A 21,643-nucleotide genomic window follows, 5' to 3' on the forward strand; every position below is an offset into this window, starting at 1 on the left:
GGTTGATGTTTCTGAACGTACCGCAAATAGGGAAATTCTGGCGTCTATGCAGTAAAAAAAGCGAGTACTAGTGGGCGTCATTAAAAGATTCGAATTTATGTTTATGTCAGGATGCGTTTCGTTTCACGCATTGAGCGCATAGATCGCCTGAAAATCTATAGTTCACGTTACATATATTATAGATTTCCAAGCGATCCATGCGCTCTATGCGTGAAACAGAACGCAACCTCAATTGTGTTGAATCTTGAATCGCGTAGTCGCATAGATATTTCAAATAATGGATATTGCTGATTTCTCCTATATATAAAGCTTATTGCATATATAATATTATAATAATTCTAAGTATATACATGCTTCATCTAACATTTAATATATTTTATATATTATTAGAATGTAACATACACAATATAATAACAAAATTATATATTTATAAAAGTTCCAAAAGATAACAAGTTCCAAAACATTTTGGGAAAGTTCAGAGTTTCAGAGTACAGTACGTATAAGTCTGTGACGTCAGTCAAGAGGTTCACGAGTTGTGCAGTTCTTTGCACAATATATTTATATATATTGTAAATATTGTTCGGACACGGTTAAAAAGTTTATGTTGATAAGAGGACCCTTTGCTTATATAGTTTGTTTTTATAAAAATTTGTCAAAATATGATAACTTTTATATAAACTAAAATGTTTAACAAATTTCCGTTTCACTCTTTATCATTCATCGTACATATACATGATAAATGTCAGCAGATAATGGTATCAGAAGAGTAGGTAATTGTCACTTAACTTTATCACAATGAATAACATCACTATCAGAACCAGAAATTATTTTTTCTTGAATGAATTATCATGCTTTCCGGTGATATCTGTACAGGAAAGATTATTGCAACAACATATTACTATGAAACTTGCAACAAATGCAATAATAGTATATTAGGAACCACAGAGATGGCAAGCAGCATCGAAGTAAGAGAATTACTGCCTTTTAAAACATTGACAGAATTAAACAATGCCTTGGACAATGGATTAACAGAATTACCAATAACATGTATCGCAGAGTCTGTTGATTATGTATATCGAGGTTCAGAAATCAGTGCGCAAAAAATTTCGCTGGAAAAAGTGGACAGGGATGAACAGCCTAGGACTCTTATCTGCCACGACATGAAAGGTGGTTACTTGGAAGACAGGTAATTATTCAAAGAGAGTATTTTTAAATTATATATATATATATATATATTTGTATATGTGATAAATATTTTTCAGGTTGTGTGATCATATCTATATTAGCTTTTATATTTTTTTACAGATTCTTATGGGGCTCTACTTCTCATGATTCTTATATATTTTACCACTGGAGTATTGTCGATGTATTTGTTTATTTTAGCCATCATTTTGTAACTGTTCCACCCTGTGGATGGATCAATGCAGCGCATCATCATGGTGTAAAAGTATTGGGTACTGTTATTACAGAAGGAAATAATGATACTTGGAATACGATTCTCACATCACAGGAAGATGCAAAAAAATTTGCAGACGCTTTAGTATTGGTTGCAAAATGTTACCAATTTGAAGGCTGGCTTTTGAACATTGAAAATAAAATTAAGCAGGAAGATATTGACAATTTAATTTATTTTGTTAAATATTTAACAGAAAATATTCACAAGGAGATTGAAAATTCAGAGATTATCTGGTACGATAGTGTCACCAATAAGGGGGAGCTGAATTGGCAAAATGAACTGAATGATACTAATAAGTAATTTAATTTATCAATTTCTTAATTTTATTAACTTATCAACTTTTATTTTTATTGATTTTATTAATTTGTATTTAATATTGAATTTAACATCATATTTCTATTTCTTAATTCTAGCACAAAATAATAATTATTTTTGTCTTAGGGATTTTTTCTTACATTGCGACGGTATATTTTTAAATTATAATTGGACGGAATCACGACTTAGCAAAAGTCATATATTCGCAAAGGAATTAGGTCGCGATATTAAGGATATTTATGTAGGATTGGATGTTTGGGGGAGAGGATGTCCAGGTGGAGGCGGATTTAATTCGGCATATGTAATTACTATTATACTATTATATCATTGTTATTTATTATTACTTTATTGCCTTATTATCTTAAGAAAGATTAAACAGATAACAAAATTTTTTTATTACTAAAGGCGTTAGATTTGATACGGAAACAGGGTCTTTCGGTAGCTATTTTTGCACCTGGTTGGACGCATGAATACTTTGGTCCAAGTACTTTCAAAATTCTAGAGGATTTATTTTGGGCTCAACTATTTCCATATCTATATGTACATGTACCCATTTATGAAGATGAAACATTTAAGACTTCTTTTTGTCGTGGTGCCGGTATTTGCTACTATTATAATGGCGAGGTAAATTTAAATAATGAAAAATAAGAATATTTAATTCTCAATATATGTGTTTGAAAATGCTTAAAAATATTTCATTAAAAAATAATTGAGATATTTAATTGAAAAAGTTTTTAAAATTAACTTGAAATAATTTAAATTACATAAGAAGCATACACGTTTGCGTCTACGTTTTTTAGGAGCATTTCGAACTGTACAAGATAAACGGCGAAAGCGCGCACGGAAAAAAAGCGTTTTATAATTTGCGAATGCAGCAACCGCAACTGTCAGTTCCCGCGCCGCATTTACAATTTACGCGATCTACACAAAGAACTCTTATCGAAGATGTCGAAAATAATGATGGAGATAATAATGGTAAAGGTGATAAAGATAATGATACTAAAAAGACACGCACACGTATAGAACATATTTATGAAAATAGGAAGAATATTATACGAGTGTGTGACAATGTTATCAATATTGAAGAAAAATTACCTACCCCCAATTTCAATACTTTCGAGTTTTGCGATAAATTCTCCTACAATGGCGGCGGGTGCTTGAAATTAATTACTACAGATGATAGATTATATCATAGGTGAGAGTACACACATATATTTGTCTTGGACAATAATAATTTGTAACAAAGAAAATATATTATTTTAACGAAAAATAAAACATATATTAATGGCCAATTATAAATTATTGGTTACAGGTTGTTCATGATTCACATTGATTTGAAACATAACATCCAGGCAACGATTGTTTACAGAGAATTTGGAACTTTGATGAATGAGTCTTACAAGGATCCTGTCTTAATCTTGGGTAATAATGGTGATCTAAAATCGATTCTACCTTACAATTCCGTCAAAGTGAACGCCAAATGGAGGAAATGGTAAGTTTCGCGTATTACTAAAGAATTATCGACAACTTTTATAAATTATATTTTTTGTAGCATCTATTTGACGAACATGAGGACCGTGGACGAAATTGGTGTGTCCTTGAAACAATGCGATTGCTACTTAGGTGAAATTATTTTGGAAAAGAGGGATCATCGTTTTGGTGAGTACAAAAAGATTGCGAATTATATTGAAATTCTGCTTGACAAAGCGGTCAAGACAGTCGCGCATAGCTGATGGATTGTGTCATAAAGTATATGTATATATACACTATATAGCAAGGCTTTTGACTACATAAAGAACCGTTTCTTAGCGATCACACTCTCTAGTATCATCTTCCTTCTCTTTGTCTTTCTTTTTCCTCCTCGTTTCTCGATTGAGAGCCACTTGGGTGAAAGGAACACCGTATGTTGTCCAACGATAGAACACGATAGCCCGCTATTTAAATTATTCGATCTTATGTATACCCGATCGCTCCATTTTGAATGGCCAGATGCGAAATTGCATTACGGGAAAAATTGTCGACGATATCGGAAATTGCTCGCTTTTATTATTGATAAATTTGATCGTAATATATTTATCGATAATGCATTTTAATAAATAAAATAAATATTTCCAACATTTTAAGCGACTCGTTGCTTGATATCACTCTTAATCTTAAGCTTCGGCTTTCGTTCGACAAGGATATCTACATTCTTTTATCTCGAAATATTTATTTTTATGGCATGCAAATTTTATTCTAGCGATTTAAAGACGTGGAATTGTTACATCGAATGGTTGATGTTTGCGCGCTCCCACGTTAGAATGAACGGTATTTGTGTTCGAAGAAGGGCGTACAACCACGCGTATTTGTTATTCGCGGCATTGATTGCATCAGTTGCCATATGCTACCTACTGTCGGGAAGATGCGACATACATATGATCGATTGCATCGGCAGCTCTCTGGGCTATTGACACTAAGTCTCATTGACACTTTCTAATACTTTAACGATATATATGACGATGACACAATTAACAATATATATGACGATGTAGGTCGCTGCAAATACTTTTAACCACTTTTTAGTTGACTTTTCTTTCTAAAAAAATTTAAGAAGGATATCATCCCCACGTACATGTAAATAAGAGTAAAAAATATAAAGTAAAGAGAACAGGCTAATAAAAATACATATATTAAAATATATCAAGATTGGAATAGCAAGAAATGATTGTTAAGAAACAAGCCAAAAGGAATACGCAAAAAGCAGAGATGTGTATTGACATGATTTTAATTTGTTTAAATTTTTTGATATAATTTTAATGAGATGAGATAATATTTTACCGGAATATTTTTTAAACACACACACACACACATACACACCTCATATTTTATAGTTAAAATAGTAAAATTAGTAAAATTGTAATAACGTTATAATCTTGAAATTATTATAAAAACAAAGAAATAAATAGTAAAACATTAATGATTATAATTTTTATTGTTTATTTGATATCGTAATGATGATTCGTTTGAAATTGATCACATTTTAATAATACATTTCTTAATTAACATATATGCAGTTTTTATAGATTGAATTATCATATCGCAGTTAAAGTTATAATATTCATTTATATGATAAAGCGTAAGAAATGACTGGACACTATTTTGTGGTCAAGTAATGTTCTTGACTTGAGCATTTGCATTCTCGCGTAAATAAGTTTCCATCGACATCTTTGCAATCGTAATGTGAAAGTAAAACATGTTTGATCACGTGCGTATTTGAATCTTTTTTTTTTCTCCGATCTTTTTTCTTTCTGCGGTCGCGTTTAGTTAATAATTGTCGAAGGGAGAAGAAAGAAAATATTCTATTGAAAGATATTTTCGCAATCGTATTGTTTTCGGTAAATCAGTCTGAGTATTGCGACAACTTGCCTTTGTCGGTTAAAAGAAGACAGTGCTTATGCAGTTTGTATTTGTGGAACATTGATAAGACGAGAAGAGAGTTGATTATATATAATGTCTTTTGACGAACGGAAAAAGTTCTCTCAGTTAATATTATAATAGTGTCCCTTGCATTTAATCCTCACATAATTATACACACGATTACATACTACTACTGATATAGATGATTGCTATTTGGGAAAAAAAAGAACATTGACTTGATTGGTTGATTTACTATTACTTTTCATAATGTATATATGTATATAGTTATTGGGCATGGTTAAAATGATACGTTATTATTTTAGTAGTGATGACAAGCACATAATTTATAAGTAATAATAAAATATGAGAAGTAATAATCCAAAAGAGATAATTTGATTGAAACAATTTTGACTTTAATTTTATCTAACAACAAGATTTAAAAAAATCTTGTAACTTTTTGTTTTTTAAATTATTATTTTTTTAATTACACACACACACACACACACACACACACACACTCTTTTTCTCTCTTTCTAGTCAGATTACTTTCTTTTAGTTTCTAGTTAAGTCATCGAAATTCTCAACTATTTTTTTCGGATACTTTTTGCACGTTATGCGGCATACGCAAATTATGTTAAAAAGGAAAGTTTTGCTGTCAGATGGCTAATAGAGAAAAAAGAAAGATCAATCATTGCTGCTGCTGCTGCTGCTGCTATCTCATCGACACCTCTATTCGTGTGATTATCTCCGCAGAAAATGACGTGAGTAATGGTGGCGCGAAACTTTCGCCGCATTGGTCGCAATTGCAATTTCGCGTACGCGAGAGATGTCTAGAGACGTCATCTAAATGGACCGTCTCGAAAACAATTTGTATAGAGACGGCAATGTTCAGACAGGGGCAATTGCAATGGCGACGATTCTTAGCTTCTCCTCTCACATTTCTCCGATGAATGCCGTTTTAGAAAGGCGGCAGAGAAACCTCTAGAAGCGAGTGTGTATAGAGACTCGAGACTTTATCTGTCGCAGCGCGACGAGATCAGTCAGTGGCGTACCGTGGTATCGAATTTACACGCTTATTTTCATTTCTATTGATATTGGGAATTTATAGCTTTTGTCGAGAAATAATAGTCCTCAGAGATAGCTTTACCTTTTAAATGTAGCATTTAAATTTTTTTTCTAATATCTTGAGAATATTTGAATATTTATCGAATGACGTTACTTTTCTTTGTTATAATAGTGTAATTTTTGTTGTAATGAGAAATTTTATTTTAACGTTTGAAAAATTTTTTTAACGCGCATTGAATATTTGTTAAAGAAAATTGAAAAAAATTCTACATTATCTTGACAAATGTAATGAAATGTCTCGAAATGAGAGATTTTTTCTAAAACTTGTACGATTAATAAAATTTAATGTTAAAGCCAATTATCATCAATTTGTGTAAGACAGAGATTAATTACATACACACTCATACATTTAAATAGTTTTCTTTTATTTGCTGCTATTTATTACGTAAAATAATTTTTCTTAATAAAAAATGACAGTTGTCGGCAATAAACGTTAGCGAGAAACATAAACGCAAGAGCATTATATTATGTTGGTTTGTCCGTATATAATCATGTAGAATTATCCAAATTAATATCGATGGCATCGAGGACAGAGAGCGCGACAGAGTAGAGCGATAAATTATTCATCGCGCGATTATCGTTACAGCGATAAGCGTACATTAGAAAGTCGGAAGTAACTGCGGCATTAAAAACGGATGGCAATTTCATTAATCATGATGCGAGCACTGTCGTTGAAATTCCAAACTGACATAATTTGAATTGCATCTTGTTCTGATGCAAGCGCATTCTTCACGTAAAATTAATTCATAAGTATGCAGGCTATGAAGGAATTTTGTTTCATATACAACATATCGTGTACCTACGCGTAAAAAGAAATATATACGCACATAATAATTATACGCAGCGAAAAATATAAATGCGAAAAAGAAGTAAAAGATTTTAGATTGATATATTTATACATTTTGAAAAATAACACAAGTTTTAATTTAGCATTCATGCAATGCTTATTTGTTATTATCTATAAATATAGGCGATTTTGTAATTCTGCTTGCTTACATACTTACGTATATAAGATATACAATAGTATACCAGCTCTTTCTCTCTCTCTCTCTCTCTCTCTCTCTCTCTCTCTCTCTCTCTGTCTATGTGTGTGCGTTATATCGTGTCTTTAAATTCCAAGATTTTCTGCAACTAAAAATACAATGCAGATGGTGAGGGAACAATTGAAGTGGAATTGAGATACGATAAGTAAATACGTATATAACTCGTGTCAATTCGTGTTAGGAAAAAGAATTCTCTCCTCCTTATGATTTTTTATCTTGTCTTCGGCAATCTTGTCTTGGAAGAAAAATAAAACTCGTTGAAATGGAAAGAAAAATTGAAGATTCGAATACCAAAACATGTGCTATATAACAATAAAGAATTAAAATAGAATTAAACTTTTGATAGACTTTGAATAGAAATAAATTGTGAAATATGAAATTGCATAATACTGATTTTTAAGAAGAAAACAATTTAAATTTGTTTTATACTTTGTGTAAAATAAAGCCACGGAAAAAATATTTGATTTTTAAATCATGTTGTGTAATATATCCACTTTTTGTAATAAAATAAATCTACATTTATTATGTTTTTTACATAAGAAATACGAATAATCGGAAAAAAGAACGTAATTTTTATCTTGAAAAAGGTCAAGTGAATATAGCATATGTCATATGAAAAAAATTAAATAAAAAAATAAAACAAAAATATAAAAATAGGGCAAATATTCCAGCCTTGAAGTTAACATAATTTTGATAAATTTATGGTTGGATTATTCTCTCTTTTTTTGTTATAAAAGTAGTAGAGAACGAGATTCCGTTGTACACATTGGAAATTCCACGCGCATTAACGGTCTACGTACGGCACTGAGTACAGCAAACTCTCTTACACGTAATACGTACTATGTATAATACCAGTACATATTTATGTAAAGGTAAAACGGCCAAATACAACGTGATATGCAGCCAACACACATACACGCACACAGATAAAGTCAGATATATTTCAACAAAGTGTACTTGCGAAGAGGATACCGTAAAGAAGCGCGATTAACTTTTCAATGTGTCGGTGAGGCATCCAACTATGCTCACGTATATGTATTCCTATGCAACTGTCAAATACTTGTGCGAAAAATGCATTCCTCAGAATGCATTTAGCTTTAGCACAATTACATTGTATTCGTAAACTTTTAAACAAACATTCTATATGAAATATCTCCCGTGCGAGATCTCTTTATTTCTTAAATGACTATCTTAATGCTTTTAATAAATAAAATTGATTGATCGTTCTAAGTTTTTAAAGGTACATCAATATAATGCAATGTGTAATTATATTTCTTTTTATTGTAGTTTACATCTATGCATTTTCTTTATTTCAAATGAGAAAATATTCATTTTGCATTTTGTATACATATTTTTCTCTTTTATTCTAAAAATTATCATTATTTAAATTATTAATAAATAATTATTTTATTTAACATAATTTTAAGTTTTTCAAATTTAATTATTTTCTATTATGTATTTTTTATAGTGATCAAAAATTATATTTTAACGCATGTAAAATATGCAATATTGTCGTGAAATTCTTGCGTGTCAATTTATCATAAAAAGGGATAATTTGTGAAAAGTTTGAAGCATTCTTGTAGAAGTTTCTCTTAACTCTAAAGTCACTTTGAACTTTATATAGTCAAAAGCATCGTATAATACGAATGATAGACACGAGAATACGCGAACGTACGCCGATACTTTTCGTAGCGAGGAGATGCGCTCTATCTATAGAAAGCTAGAGGAGGTGTGTTGATGTATATATGTTATTGATATAATTGATTACTGAAAATTAATGTTTACGATGCGCATCGTAAATTTCGCGACGAAATACATGTGATTTTACACATTCACATTTCATCGTAAAGATTCATCCAAGTGTCCAATTTATATAAATTGCCCGGTACTCGAATCGAATAATTCTTTGTCTCCGTAATGACTCGCGTTTAAATGAATTTGTACTAAAGATCAAGTATGTGCGTGATAGCACTTTTCTAAAAATATATAATGTCTCACAATTGTGAGACATTATATACATGAAACAATCGAGAGAGAAAAAGTAATATACATACATGTATACATGAAAACAGTTTAAGAGAAGGTGAAATAAAATTTTTTTTACGCAAAGATTCCTCGCTTTCAAGGAAATTCTCATAAATTGGAAAATTAATAATGCTTTTGCATCTTTTTAAGCTTTACACACAACTATAAATTGCTAAATGACGTTAATTCTTTAAAAAGCAGTGCACGAATGCGAAATGCGATTAATTTTTATGCACGGGAGCCTCATATATATATATACAAATACATTGCGCGCGATCGCTTTTGTACCAATACTTGTACATTTTCTACTAACGAAGGCATGCAAGGTGACTGATCTCTCGCGTCAATTTCGCAAATTTCCGATGCAATGCGGCGAGGAAGAGAGGGAGAGGCAAAGAAGGAAAAGCGGGTGAATGAGAGCGAGAGAAAGAAACAATGTGCGAAAGATTGAGAAAAGAAGGAGAAAGAGACGCAAGAGCAGCAAGTAGGGATAGTGAGTGTACCTGCCTATGTACCTGCCTGTGTACCTACCTACCTACCTGTGTACATTTCTCGTGACGTGCAACTCCAGTCTCCAGTCACCGATCGAATGCTCGACGGATCGGTCGGTCACGCGATAGATTTTCTTGAAACCACGATCGCAATCGTCGCATTCGCCGCTGATGCTGTGTAAAGAGTGGAAAAAGAGTGATCGCTCGAACGGCATTTTCGATTAACGTGACGAGGCGAGGCGCGTAAATCGCAAGAATTGACAGTGATAATTTGTTGGTACGTTAATTCGCAATTATTCGCGCTAATCACGCTAATCACGCTAATCATGCTAGTCTTTCAAAGTATTCAATTTTTTGATGCGTATGTGTATGAGCAATACTTTCATGTGTATGTTCATTTTTCGATATTATAATTATATAATTATATAATTGTGTAATTTACAATTTGCCATTTACGACGGCAGACGGCAGATTTACAATTATTTATAAAGAAAAAGAAGAAAAAAAAATTGATTTTATAATAGGAATCAATTCCAGTAAAGTTTCAGTGAGTTTCGATTTTGATGTCACGCGACAATTTTATCTCTCTATCTTTATTACAGTTTTTATTTTTATTGAGACAATCGCTTTGTTTAAAAAGTTTTATAAAACTTTTCCGTATTGTATGTACTATATTCTGAGCGTGGTAAATTTAAAAGTCTATTATGATATATATATTATGAATCTTTGCTCACACATATACTGCGAAAAGAAATAGACGCGCTAATTCTGGCTTTTTATAAAAAGCGGAAAACAAAGCTGAGAGAGAGAGAGAGAGAGAGAAAGAGAGAAATAACCATTTCAAAATACAAAAATTTCGTGCGTGACCAAGACGCTCCGGTGAATATAATAATAATCTCAATCAAGCTCTCTCGAAACGCTCCGAAAGATGCCTCGCAGCTGTAAGAACGGTCCGTTATGTATGTTTAATCACGAGTATGAGAAATGGAAGACTTGATTCGGATATTCAACTTATGTTTTAATCATTGTGTTGCGATTAAATTATTAATTCTCAAAATTACATTAAACACGTATGTATGATATTTTTAAATTTCCGGTTTTTGAATAAATTTTTCTTTTTTTTTTTTATATATTCAAGAGAATGTTTGTCTCATTTATTTTTATTTAATTATATTATATAAAAAAAATTTGGTTACCGCATTTAGAAAAAGTATTTGTGAAAAAAAAAAATAATTACACGACATAAGTTAACTTCTAAAGATAACTTTTCTAAAGATAACTTTTGTATAAACACTTTTTCCAATAAATTTTAATTGCTTACGGAATAGTCTCTTAATATTCATTTAAATCGGACAGATTGTGCGTATATAAAATTTTGATAAAATATAATTGTCTCTCACAAATATATACCATGCATTTTATTGTATAGATCTAAGGATTATGTGTTAAATTAGCGAATTATATTAATCTAAGCATGATGCGTTATATATCATTGATCGTAGGGATCAGGAAATTGTAGATTTAATTTGAAATTAGAAATTCTTATTAGATTCTATCTGTTGATTTTACCTGTTGAGGAATTTACTGATAAAAGTAATATATAAATTATAATAACAATTACACACACATATAAAATCTCGCGTACATATGAAACGCGCGTATATGAAGATCTCAAAACCGGAATCTTTCGATTTAGTGCAGCGACTTGGATGATACTTGAAGCAATTTCTGACATCACAAATTATCCTTCTTATTTCATACCGATATCTTCTTCCGCGTACGAGCAATTCGAATCTCATAAATTTTGTATAACGTTTCCTGATGTGCCGCTTGTGCCCGATAGTTGGTTGTTCGAAATAGTCACGCTTTTTGACGATATTAGTTTAAGAATTAACGAATCTTTCTTTGCGCACCTTCGTAAAAATAAAATAAAATGTGAAACTGAAATATATCTAAACGCTATTTAAATATATAATATACAATATCAATTAAATTTACATCTTTAAAAAATCAAAAATTGCATGCAATTTAAAAAGAGAAAATAATTTGCTTTATTTTTACTTACATTTATGATATATAATTTTTACTTTATTTTTAGATAATTGTGATTCTGCGTACGTTGCCAGTCGGATCAGCGATTACAGTGTACAATCTGCTTTGAATTCAACATAGCATTCTATCGTCACAATATTAATTCGCAACGCTTTTATAAATAATATATATATAGTGGAATAATATAAAACGATTTTAATGTAATTTAACATGTCAATTTTTAAGAAACGATTCGAGAAACAGACAAATCTGTATCAAATATAATACGCATAATTGTGTGTGTGTGTGTGTGTGTGTGTGTGTGTGTGTGTGTGTGTGTGTGTGTGTGTGTGTGTGTGTTGTATGAAAGAGAGAGAGAGAGAAATTTTTATTTGTATAATACAAGTAAAATAATATTGAACGAAAAAAAACAAAAAAAACACAATACAAGTCGGTGAGATTCTATAAAATTGCAATTCATACGACATAAAAATGTATTGGCGTAAGATTACGTTTGATATAAAACAGTGAGAAATCGTGCAAGTTTTGTAAATCGGCTGGAAAATGCGATTGTTGCCACGATTCAGACATTATTATTATTTTCTACTTTGAGCCTCGAATGTAGCACAAAAGCACCAAGAAGAGATTATCGACGAAATTATCCCGAACAGTTAAAGATAAGCATAATAATTATTACGACGGAACGTAATATTATTATCGAAAGTCAACAATGTATAATTGACTCCGAAGGAGAATCATGGAGGACGCACCGACGATCGCGCTCGATTCCACAGTGAGAAGTCTAAATTCAAGTTATTCGAAGGAATCGAAAGATTCGATGAATTCGGAATCAAAGCCGGAGAGTTGTCTAGAATCGAAACATTCGAAAGATGTTCTTATCTCAGAGAAACAACAGCGGCAGCATCAACATCCAAAGGGCGCATCCGAAAATCGGCAGGATCTGCAGGCAATTTCTGAAACGAAGGATGACTCTAATCTACTCATGTTCACGTCCTGCGGACAATTGTTGCTCGGTAAGTTGTGATGCAAAAAAGCTTTTCAATTCCATCTTTTTCGATACCATCTATATAATACCAAAATTGATATCATTAATATTATAATTTCCAACTGGAAATCAAGTAGCAAGTAGTAATTGAGATTTTTAATGTAATCGCAAGTGAATTATGAACTTGACGAAATGAATAATATGTTTCTCGGTTCTATAAAATGAAGACATTATTATACTATTACATTTCACATATTTATGATTAAAAACGAAAGTTATATATTATTTTACTTTTTTCGATTTTGGATATATTATTCACAATACGCGCTATATCAATATTATTTATGTTAAAATTATATAAAATGTATTTGCACATACATATAATGTGTATATATATATATATATATATATATATATATATATATATATATATGTATGTATGTACATTAGCTATTAATAATTTTGTTTATTATTATAATTAAAGTTTATCACCATTGTTAAAATTTATTAATTATAATAACGCTCTCTATTGGAATTGTGGAATCATCATATATAATTATTAATGAAAAGTGGTCGCGTTTTTGTTATTTTCTCTCGTTATATTTTCTACTTTATATAAGATCGTATATAAAATCCGAATATAACTTCTTCTGTGCGATACTGAAATGCAATGTAATAAAATCAAAGAATTTTGAAACACAAATACTTTACAAATGTCTGCGTTTAATTATGAGAATTAGTTTTGCAACAATAAAAACATATCGCCATTTAATTACAGGCAAATTAAACAGTGATAAAATTTAAATGGAAAAATTCATGCGTTCGTTTCGAGAAATCACAAAGCGAAATGTCGAATGCACATAAATCAGAAAGCAACGTAAGAGTGAAAACATTTCACTTGGAAAGTCGTACACATGCAATTCATTTTTCACAACTACAAAGCACCATGCTATTTGCATGTTTGTGATTTATTTCATCTGAATAATTGGGGATGATTGAGACGAATGAGTTAATTGTTGCTCTGGGCGCATGTTACTTATTCATCATATCTAACAATGAAATCATTCAATAACTATTGAATGAAAGCAAACAAAAGATTTGCGCATTAATTAAGATGATCAAAGATAATAATAGAGGCCAAGATATAATAATAATAGAGAATGTATTTGTCTCTTTTCCTTTTTTTTGCTTATTTTGTTTATTTTATTATTTATTATTTAATAATTTGTTTAAGAACTTTCTTTTGTGTGTGTGTGTGTGTGTGTGTGTGTGTCACGCGATATAAGATTTAATATAATTAGAACTTGTTGGGATTAAATTTATTAACTGTCAATTTTTTTCAGTATTATTATAGAGATAGGTTTGATTAAACAAAATGTCCTATATAACTGATGGTTAAACAAAAAGATTAAATAAATTAAAAGATGATGATTTTATATGAGAAAATTAGTCGAAAATAATGTAAGGTAAAATCTTTTTATATAAGAGAGAACGCAAGGTTGCATTATCGAGAAACTTGATTTTGAAGATGGAAAGATTAATGATGTTTTCTTTAATTTTGAATAATGTGTCATCTTGTATCGTTTCTAGGCATCATTCTAGTCGTTTTTGGGATTCTGGCGCTCGTCCATGGCGCTTCCTTGGGTGGTTCTGGTGCAGGGCTCTGGGCAGGTGCAGGTGCTTTAGTGGCCGGTGCACTAGGAGTAGTTGCAACGTTAGCAACGTCTTCCACCAAAACAAATTCCGCTTTCGCATCCGCTCATCTTGCGTCTAGCCTGATTGCCCTTGCTCTTTCAAACATGGCCGCTATAACGGCCTTGACAGCAGTCGTCAGGGACTCGCAGAGGTCATCGGAAGTGTCCTTTTTCAACCTCTCGGTAGGTTCTGCTTGTCTTGTGATTCAATTTTTGATGATAAATGTTTTGTCAAGAACGTGACATTACGAAAAAGAGTTCTAATTAAAATTTGTTTATTTGCATTTTTAATTTATTATGTTAAAGATTTAAAAAATATTGATGATATTGTTATTATAATGGTGCATAATTTGTATTACAATATGTATTATAACAAAAGGAATTATGAAATTAAAATTACATTAAAATTACATTATAGAAAAAAGATTTTTGCGAAAATTTAGTAACTTTTTTGATGACGCAACGACTAGCTTAATGCTGATGATTATTTGTATTCGAACTGGCAGAATGCTGCACGCTCTATGAGCATAGAAGCGGATTCGATAAAGATCAAGAATGCATTCTCGGCGGCAGCGTTAATTAGCAGGCCGTGGAGTTTTATCTCTAATTAACACACGGACATACGAATACGAGCTGATCTGGATTTGCCGCGTCAATATTGGCATTACAGTTAGGTAGTTTAGAAAAAAAAAGAAAATTTTATAGCAGAAAGAAGTAATGAAAAGAAAACAAAAGCTGAAATATTTATGATTTGTGCCTACGTAAATGTCTTGGACACGTAATATTATCATTATTTTTTTAAGAGCGAACAAACAAATATGCGCGAAATATTTTTATACATATTCAAGTATATGTATATACATATATATATATATATATATATATATATATATATATATAGAGAGAGAGAGAGAGAGAGAGAGAGAAAATAAAAAATTTATCATAGCTAAACGCACACACAAGCAGATTTGTGCCTGAATCATCCAAAAATATCTGAAAAAAAGTTTGCTTTTATTTACAAATTGATAATCTGACAAATAGTTTCTAATTTTTAAACGTTGGGTATAAAAAAATGAAGACAAATAAAATACGAAAAAATTATAACTTTCTTTTTCGTCTTAAGAAATCTGTAAAATATAATAATGTGTATAATTATGTTTGTTTAATTTTTGATATATATCGAATTTACATTAAATTGATGAGAGATATACATATTTTGCTTGGATCTGGCGAATACAGCTGAGATGAAATCGTTTGACCATCGTCGGAGAAAGTTCCCAATGCCAAGGCTAAAACGCGGTCAGGCCGTACCATGAAATTCCACGGAATTTATAGGAAGTTATGTTTGCGTGCGAACTCACGCAATGCTCGCGTTAACACGTGATAACAAAGCGTGTTTCCTTTTAGGTTTACGAAACTTTGAAGGAATATCATTTGTTTATTCTGTGCTATAGGAAATATAATGACCTGATATTCTAAGCATTACATTTCGATCAAAACACAACGTTGTCAGATATGATAGTTCTCTATGCAAAATCTTTATTTGTACTTTTTACATGAAATAGTTTGTCGCATCGATATATGAAATTATTAATTATGTACGCGTAATGGTAATGAAATAAATGATCTTCATCCTTGTTGGACTTCCGCATTTACTATATTAGAGAACGCGAAAGGAACTGGAAGTCTTAAAATGTACATGTTTCAGAGTGATGACAGTGACGTGATGCAAGTAGACAGTGGTTTAGCAGGTCTGCTGGCGAGCATTGGCTTGCTAGTGGCCAGTGTAGCGGAGCTATTGGTATCCGGTTATAGTTGTTTAACCTTGACACCAAAGTTATGCGGTTGTCTACGAAATAACATTACGGACGAAGCGACGAGTGATGGTCATTTGAAGACTCGCAACATGGTTCATCAATGGGTCATCGCGCAGAATCATGTGCCTATTAAGAACCAGCAGCCACCGATCTATATGGTGCAGCCGATGCCGATGTCAATGCATCCGATGATTCAGGTAAATACTCGGTCTTTTCTCCCACGACCTCCAACAACTACGACTGTTTGGCTTATGTTGGGGGGAGGGAGGGGATAGGTCAGTGACATACGCGACTTGGAAAGTTCAAAGCAAAGAGAAACTTTTTTGAGCAAATTGATGCGCGCTTTATTATTGTAATGGGAATGTAAATATCTCGTGCTTTAAGTGCGATGAAAAATGGTTGAAGTGTGTGAACGAGTGTGTGTGTGTGTGTGTGTGTGTGTGTGTGTGTGTGTGTGTGTGTGTGTGTGTGTGTGTGTGCGTGCGTGAGAAATAAATAAATAAATCGAAATTATTTAATATGACATGTTATTTAGACATATTATAACAGATTATATATAGTTTTTATAATACAGATTTATTGTGTATATGAAGATTTTACACACACACACACACACACACACACACACAAAATACGAACTGCGCAACATTACAAAATTACTACACATTATGAAAGTAGTATAGCTTGAGACTTTGTATTTTTAATATCTCTATTCTTAACATCTTGTTCTTAACATTTTGCGCTGATTTACATCTCACTTTATTTCACATTACCACTTGATATGCATACGTAGAATGAAAATACCGTTATATATGCAATTAAAACGATATTTAGACTTTTTTTTTTATGAAATAGAAGTGGAAACTGAGGAAAAAAGTTAAAAATATTGATTATTTAGTCTTGATATGGAAAATAAAAGCTGGACTTTATATGACGAATTTTTTATTATTGTTGTATATTATACTTTGCAATAGAAAGAAAAGATTGTACAAAAATAATATAAAGAATCCTGCATACTTATAGCCACCCTACGGTATGCCACCACCAGCACCAGGAAAGTTTCCGCTTGGAGCATTTGTACCTGCTGGATCTCTTTCGATCGCTACACCGACGACGTACGGTGCCTTACCTATGTTGTCCCATATGCCTCCATATGTTGGACGACCGCCATCTCAAATGGTGAACTATTATTATATATAAAATTAAACACACACAAATAATATTGTCTAATTATGCTTTGATGAATGATTTTTTCACTCTAACACAATTATATAATTACATAATAAATATCAGTAATACAGCAAGAAAGTTATTAGATAATTACGTGGGTGGATTTGTAATCTGCAGACTATATAACAATATCTTGAACTAAAAATTACTAAAATGCAACAATGCTATATGGTTTTATAAAAAAAATTTTAAAAAGGTTTTATAAACTTTCCAGTTTTTAAACATATCTTTTTTATATTTTAGTTTGCTTGCCGTAATTAGTTTGTATAATAATTTACTTAATCGTGATAAATATATATTTACTTATTTATAATTGTATGTGACAAACATTTGAATAGTTGCGGTCAAAACAAAAACGACAACCGCTTGCGGATCAGGAGGAACTGGAAATAAAGAGACAAATTGAGATTAAGAATGAAGCTTCGAAGAGAATGTCATCGATTGACGAGAACCAAATGGATCTGGCGCAGACTTATACGGGATTAGACAAGAGAATTTCCGAAGAGTTTATTTCGATCGCAATGGATCCAGATAGAAAATCGAAGGCTTCCAGTCATTATGGCAGCGAAATCGGAACTGCAAAAACTTTTTAATAACTTTTTACAGTAATAATTAAGGGCGCTTAATACAAAAATGAAAAAGCTTATAAAATTTACTTATAAAATCTATTATACATACTTTTTTCATACTTAAAATATACAATAATACATTATAGATTTACATCGTTATCTCTCATGCATTGAATTATTCAATTTTGAGTAACATTCATTTATTCAAAACGTGATGTCTTGTTACATTTATCATCGCATTGGTTTCTTGAGGCATTTTCAAAATACAATTTTGAAGTGTGAGACAATTAAGCTGCAATTATGTTGTTAATTAATATAATCTTTATATCGTATATTTTTGCTAATGTCTGAAGAATGCCAATATTTGTAACATATATGCATCAAGTTTTATCTCAGCAGTAAACGTATTTAAATGCGCGAAGAAAGATTATTATGAATGACCTTATACTAATAGAATTCTAAGACGTCCATTATATTGCTAGTATAATTAAATAATTTTATTATTTCATGATTAATTGTTGTTTGCATTATAAAAGTTTCAAATTTTACACATGTAATTTCACACACATACAAAACCGACATTGAGAATAATTAATATAATTAAAGAGAATGGCGAGCGCATGTGTACACATATACACATATACATAAAAAAAATTATAATAATATATAGTTTTATAAATAGTTGTACACATTTTTCAGGATTGTTCTATCTTTCTTAGAAAGGACGTTTTAAAGTTACCCGATGATTACTATTGCATGTACTCAACCTTGTTCTGTTACTATGTATCATACTACTGTGTATCTATATTCTTTTATGCAAATTAAAATGTGTTATTATATATTATCTATGCTATTATATATTATCTTTAATTAGTTAAAATTCTATTTACTTTTATGCTAAAATTTGTTTTTATGCTATAAAAGTTCTTGTCTTATTTGGAAAGGAAAGTTTAAGCTATATTAATTTACTAAGCATAAATATATAAATAGGATATATCATTATCATCATCATCATCATCATCATCATCATCATCATCATCATCATCATCATCATCATCATCATCATATATATATATATATATATATATATATATATATATATAAAATTATTACCTATATTTATTACAATACTTTATTACAATTTATTTATTTGATATACATTTCTAATTATCTAAAACATTTTATATTTCAATTTTGATAAGACACACAGTTTTATAGTGTATTTTGATTTGACTAGTTTAAAATATATAGGCTGTATTTCGATATTTGTTACCAGTACTGAAAATCTATAATTTACATCACGTATACTATATATATAGATTTTTTAGTACTGACAGTGAATATTGGAATATAGTCATAATAATGATTTTTTTTCCAAATGATTTAGACTTCTAAATTAATTTAATTATAGTTTGTATATATATATATATATATATATATATATATATATACGTATGTATATGCACGCGCGCGCGCGTGTGCTTGTTGCGTATGTGTAATTTTTGTTATACATTAATACAAAATAAATTTTTATCTGAAACTAACTTTTGTCATTCAAATTTAATTTTTCACTTTAGGTGCGTACAATATGTTTCAAAAATTTTGTTTAATAAATAGATAAATCTGATAATTGTTGTAAAGAACAATTATGTTCATCACAAGCAATTGCAGCAGTGAGTTAAGTGAAAAGTAATATTAAAAATTTATTTACACATCAAAAAAACGTTTTCCTTTCATTCAACATAGGAGAATAATAATTTTATTTCAGATTGATATAAAAAATATTACAGTATATTTATTTGTCATATATCAATGTACAAGCGAGTAAGTATTAAGACAGAAATTATTACAAATTAGCTTAAATCATCATAATTTTCTTTATATAAGAATATGTTAAATAATTAAAACTTTAATTTCGTTTACGACATACATTTGTTTTCAGTTTATCAGTAAGAGTTACATTATACACTAAAGGCCATTGCACGTTAAAAAATTTTAGTCATAATCATAAGGCCGTGAGAAAATTGATTAATCACAATCAAACATTCTAAAACATAATAAGAATGTTTGAACTGTGATTGGTTGATTTACTTACGGCTTTACGATTACGATTAAAATTTTTTAACGTGCAATGGCCTTAACGATAAATATTTAGTGAAATAATCAACCGTTAACGCTATAATAAATATTTTTAAACCTCAAAAACCTCAAAATCATACTAATATTAGAGTGTTAGACAATGTAAAACAACATGCAATTTTTTCCAAAAATATTGATATATTTTATATTTTTTCGCCCCTCATTTTTCAAGAACTCACACATAAAGAAAAATTTTGCGCTTTTTGTCTTCTGGTGTAACTTAAAATCGTAAGAATTGTAATCAATAGCAATTTTTTTGACCTCTTCACATCAAATATATTTGTAAATCGATTCAATCTTTTATTAAACTGATATTCCTAAATAGTCGTAGCAATGTCTGTTGGGCAATAACAAAAAATGTGAATATATTAAAAAATATTACATGAAATAACAACAAAATGTTTACAAATTCCATAAAATACAAACGGTAAATAGATTATGAGAAAATTCGAAACGATTTACAAATCGATGAGTTTGAGTCGCAACGACAACGTTAGCGTGCTTGTAATTTGACTTTTGTACTCGAGTGGTCCGTGATGCCATTCAATCCGGAAATTTCGTATGATCTAGATAAAAACAAACGTGCACATTTTACATTTTTTCTCTAAATTACGTAGATTTATAAAAAATAGACTGGTTTAAGACCTAGATAAAAAAATAAAAAGATAATACAGCTGAAGCATAAATTTTTTCAAGAATAATCCAAGTTAAGCCGTACGTAACGTTATAAACATATCGTCTTTCTCTAAATATATTTATAATTTTTTATTTTTTATTAAAAAATAATACTATCTGATTTTTTTGGTAAATTTTGATGTGTATACTATTTTGTCGATCTTACAAAGAAATTAAACTTTATGTAAAAAATATTAAATGAAAAGAGAGAGAAAAGAGTCGATAAAATAACTCTAAAACGCTTAAGAAAATTAAAAGAAAATAGAAGCGAATAAATTTGTCATGATAATGGAACGATGAAATCGCTAATTTTGACTGGTAATTCCGTTATGTAAAATTGCATATTTTAATGGAGGATACAACGCTCCCCCTCCGTCGTCTCTTCTGATTCTTGCTAAAACGTTCAAACTTATATCGTAAAAGTTTAGGACACAGTGGTCCATTAAAAAATTTTTGATTGGCGTCATTACTATTTTTTTTAATAAAACATATATGTCATACATGATTTTAAACACGAAATTGCGAATCATATGAATACGATTAATTTGATTCTGAGAGTAAATAGATTAATAGTATAAAACAGAAACTTTTTTTATACGAACTGTCAAGAGCAATATCTCGAGTTCCATCT

The 21,643-nt window shown here is 30.4% G+C and overlaps 3 protein-coding genes across 9 annotated transcripts in view; 2 read left to right on the top strand and 1 right to left on the bottom strand.

The window, feature by feature from the left end:
- The first annotated feature begins 484 nt into the window (after positions 1–484).
- LOC126853537 (cytosolic endo-beta-N-acetylglucosaminidase) lies at positions 485–12,415 on the top strand. 5 transcript variants are annotated; one of them, XR_007687986.1, is made up of 11 exons: positions 485–766; positions 874–965; positions 1,057–1,186; positions 1,306–1,752; positions 1,898–2,072; positions 2,177–2,395; positions 2,572–2,966; positions 3,084–3,263; positions 3,324–3,430; positions 11,950–12,222; positions 12,253–12,415. XR_007687986.1 is itself a non-coding variant. In XM_050599373.1 (9 exons), exons 1-9 carry the CDS (start codon positions 740–742, stop codon positions 12,021–12,023), a joined length of 1,941 nt encoding a protein of 646 aa, XP_050455330.1. In that variant the 5' UTR covers positions 485–739; the 3' UTR covers positions 12,024–12,415. The 5 variants fall into 5 exon arrangements, 1 of the variants encoding a protein (XP_050455330.1); XR_007687983.1 differs by having other exon boundaries at positions 485–770; positions 874–1,186; XR_007687984.1 differs by having other exon boundaries at positions 485–770; positions 874–1,186; positions 11,950–12,218.
- A 221-nt stretch (positions 12,416–12,636) lies between these two features.
- LOC126853540 (uncharacterized) lies at positions 12,637–19,742 on the top strand. Its single transcript, XM_050599375.1, has 5 exons — positions 12,637–12,916; positions 14,479–14,765; positions 16,291–16,596; positions 17,423–17,578; positions 17,968–19,742. Exons 1-5 carry the CDS (start codon positions 12,640–12,642, stop codon positions 18,220–18,222), a joined length of 1,281 nt encoding a protein of 426 aa, XP_050455332.1. The 5' UTR covers positions 12,637–12,639; the 3' UTR covers positions 18,223–19,742.
- Positions 19,743–20,379: 637 nt separating this feature from the next.
- The window catches only part of LOC126853541 (probable cytochrome P450 12a5, mitochondrial), a 3,003-nt gene continuing 1,739 nt past the window's right edge, over positions 20,380–21,643 (bottom strand). For 2 of the 3 annotated variants that reach the window (XM_050599378.1, XM_050599376.1), the window contains exons 4-5: positions 21,615–21,643; positions 20,380–20,903 (exon numbers count right to left, since the gene is read on the bottom strand). The exon at positions 21,615–21,643 is cut by the window's right edge and continues 187 nt beyond it. In XM_050599378.1, coding sequence (XP_050455335.1) covers positions 20,796–20,903; positions 21,615–21,643 — 137 coding nt within the window. In that variant the 3' untranslated portion in view covers positions 20,380–20,795. The remainder of the gene's footprint in view (positions 20,904–21,614) is intronic. The other variant, XM_050599377.1, reaches the window with a different exon arrangement.

This window comes from Cataglyphis hispanica, chromosome 12 (genome assembly GCF_021464435.1).
Source record: "Cataglyphis hispanica isolate Lineage 1 chromosome 12, ULB_Chis1_1.0, whole genome shotgun sequence".
NCBI classification, from domain to species: Eukaryota; Metazoa; Arthropoda; class Insecta; order Hymenoptera; family Formicidae; genus Cataglyphis; species Cataglyphis hispanica.

Bases quoted from the DNA above. Each gene is read 5' to 3' on its own strand.
- LOC126853537 (XM_050599373.1), top strand. From the start codon at position 740: ATGTCAGCAGATAATGGTATCAGAAGAGTAG. The intron at 1,753-1,897 runs GTAATTTAATTT...TTTTTGTCTTAG, and splicing joins GAACTGAATGATACTAATAA to GGATTTTTTCTTACATTGCG. The intron at 2,396-2,571 runs GTAAATTTAAAT...TACGTTTTTTAG, and splicing joins GCTACTATTATAATGGCGAG to GAGCATTTCGAACTGTACAA.
- LOC126853540 (XM_050599375.1), top strand. From the start codon at position 12,640: ATGGAGGACGCACCGACGATCGCGCTCGATTCCACAGTGAGAAGTCTA. The intron at 12,917-14,478 runs GTAAGTTGTGAT...TATCGTTTCTAG, and splicing joins CTGCGGACAATTGTTGCTCG to GCATCATTCTAGTCGTTTTT. The intron at 17,579-17,967 runs GTGAACTATTAT...ACATTTGAATAG, and splicing joins GACGACCGCCATCTCAAATG to TTGCGGTCAAAACAAAAACG.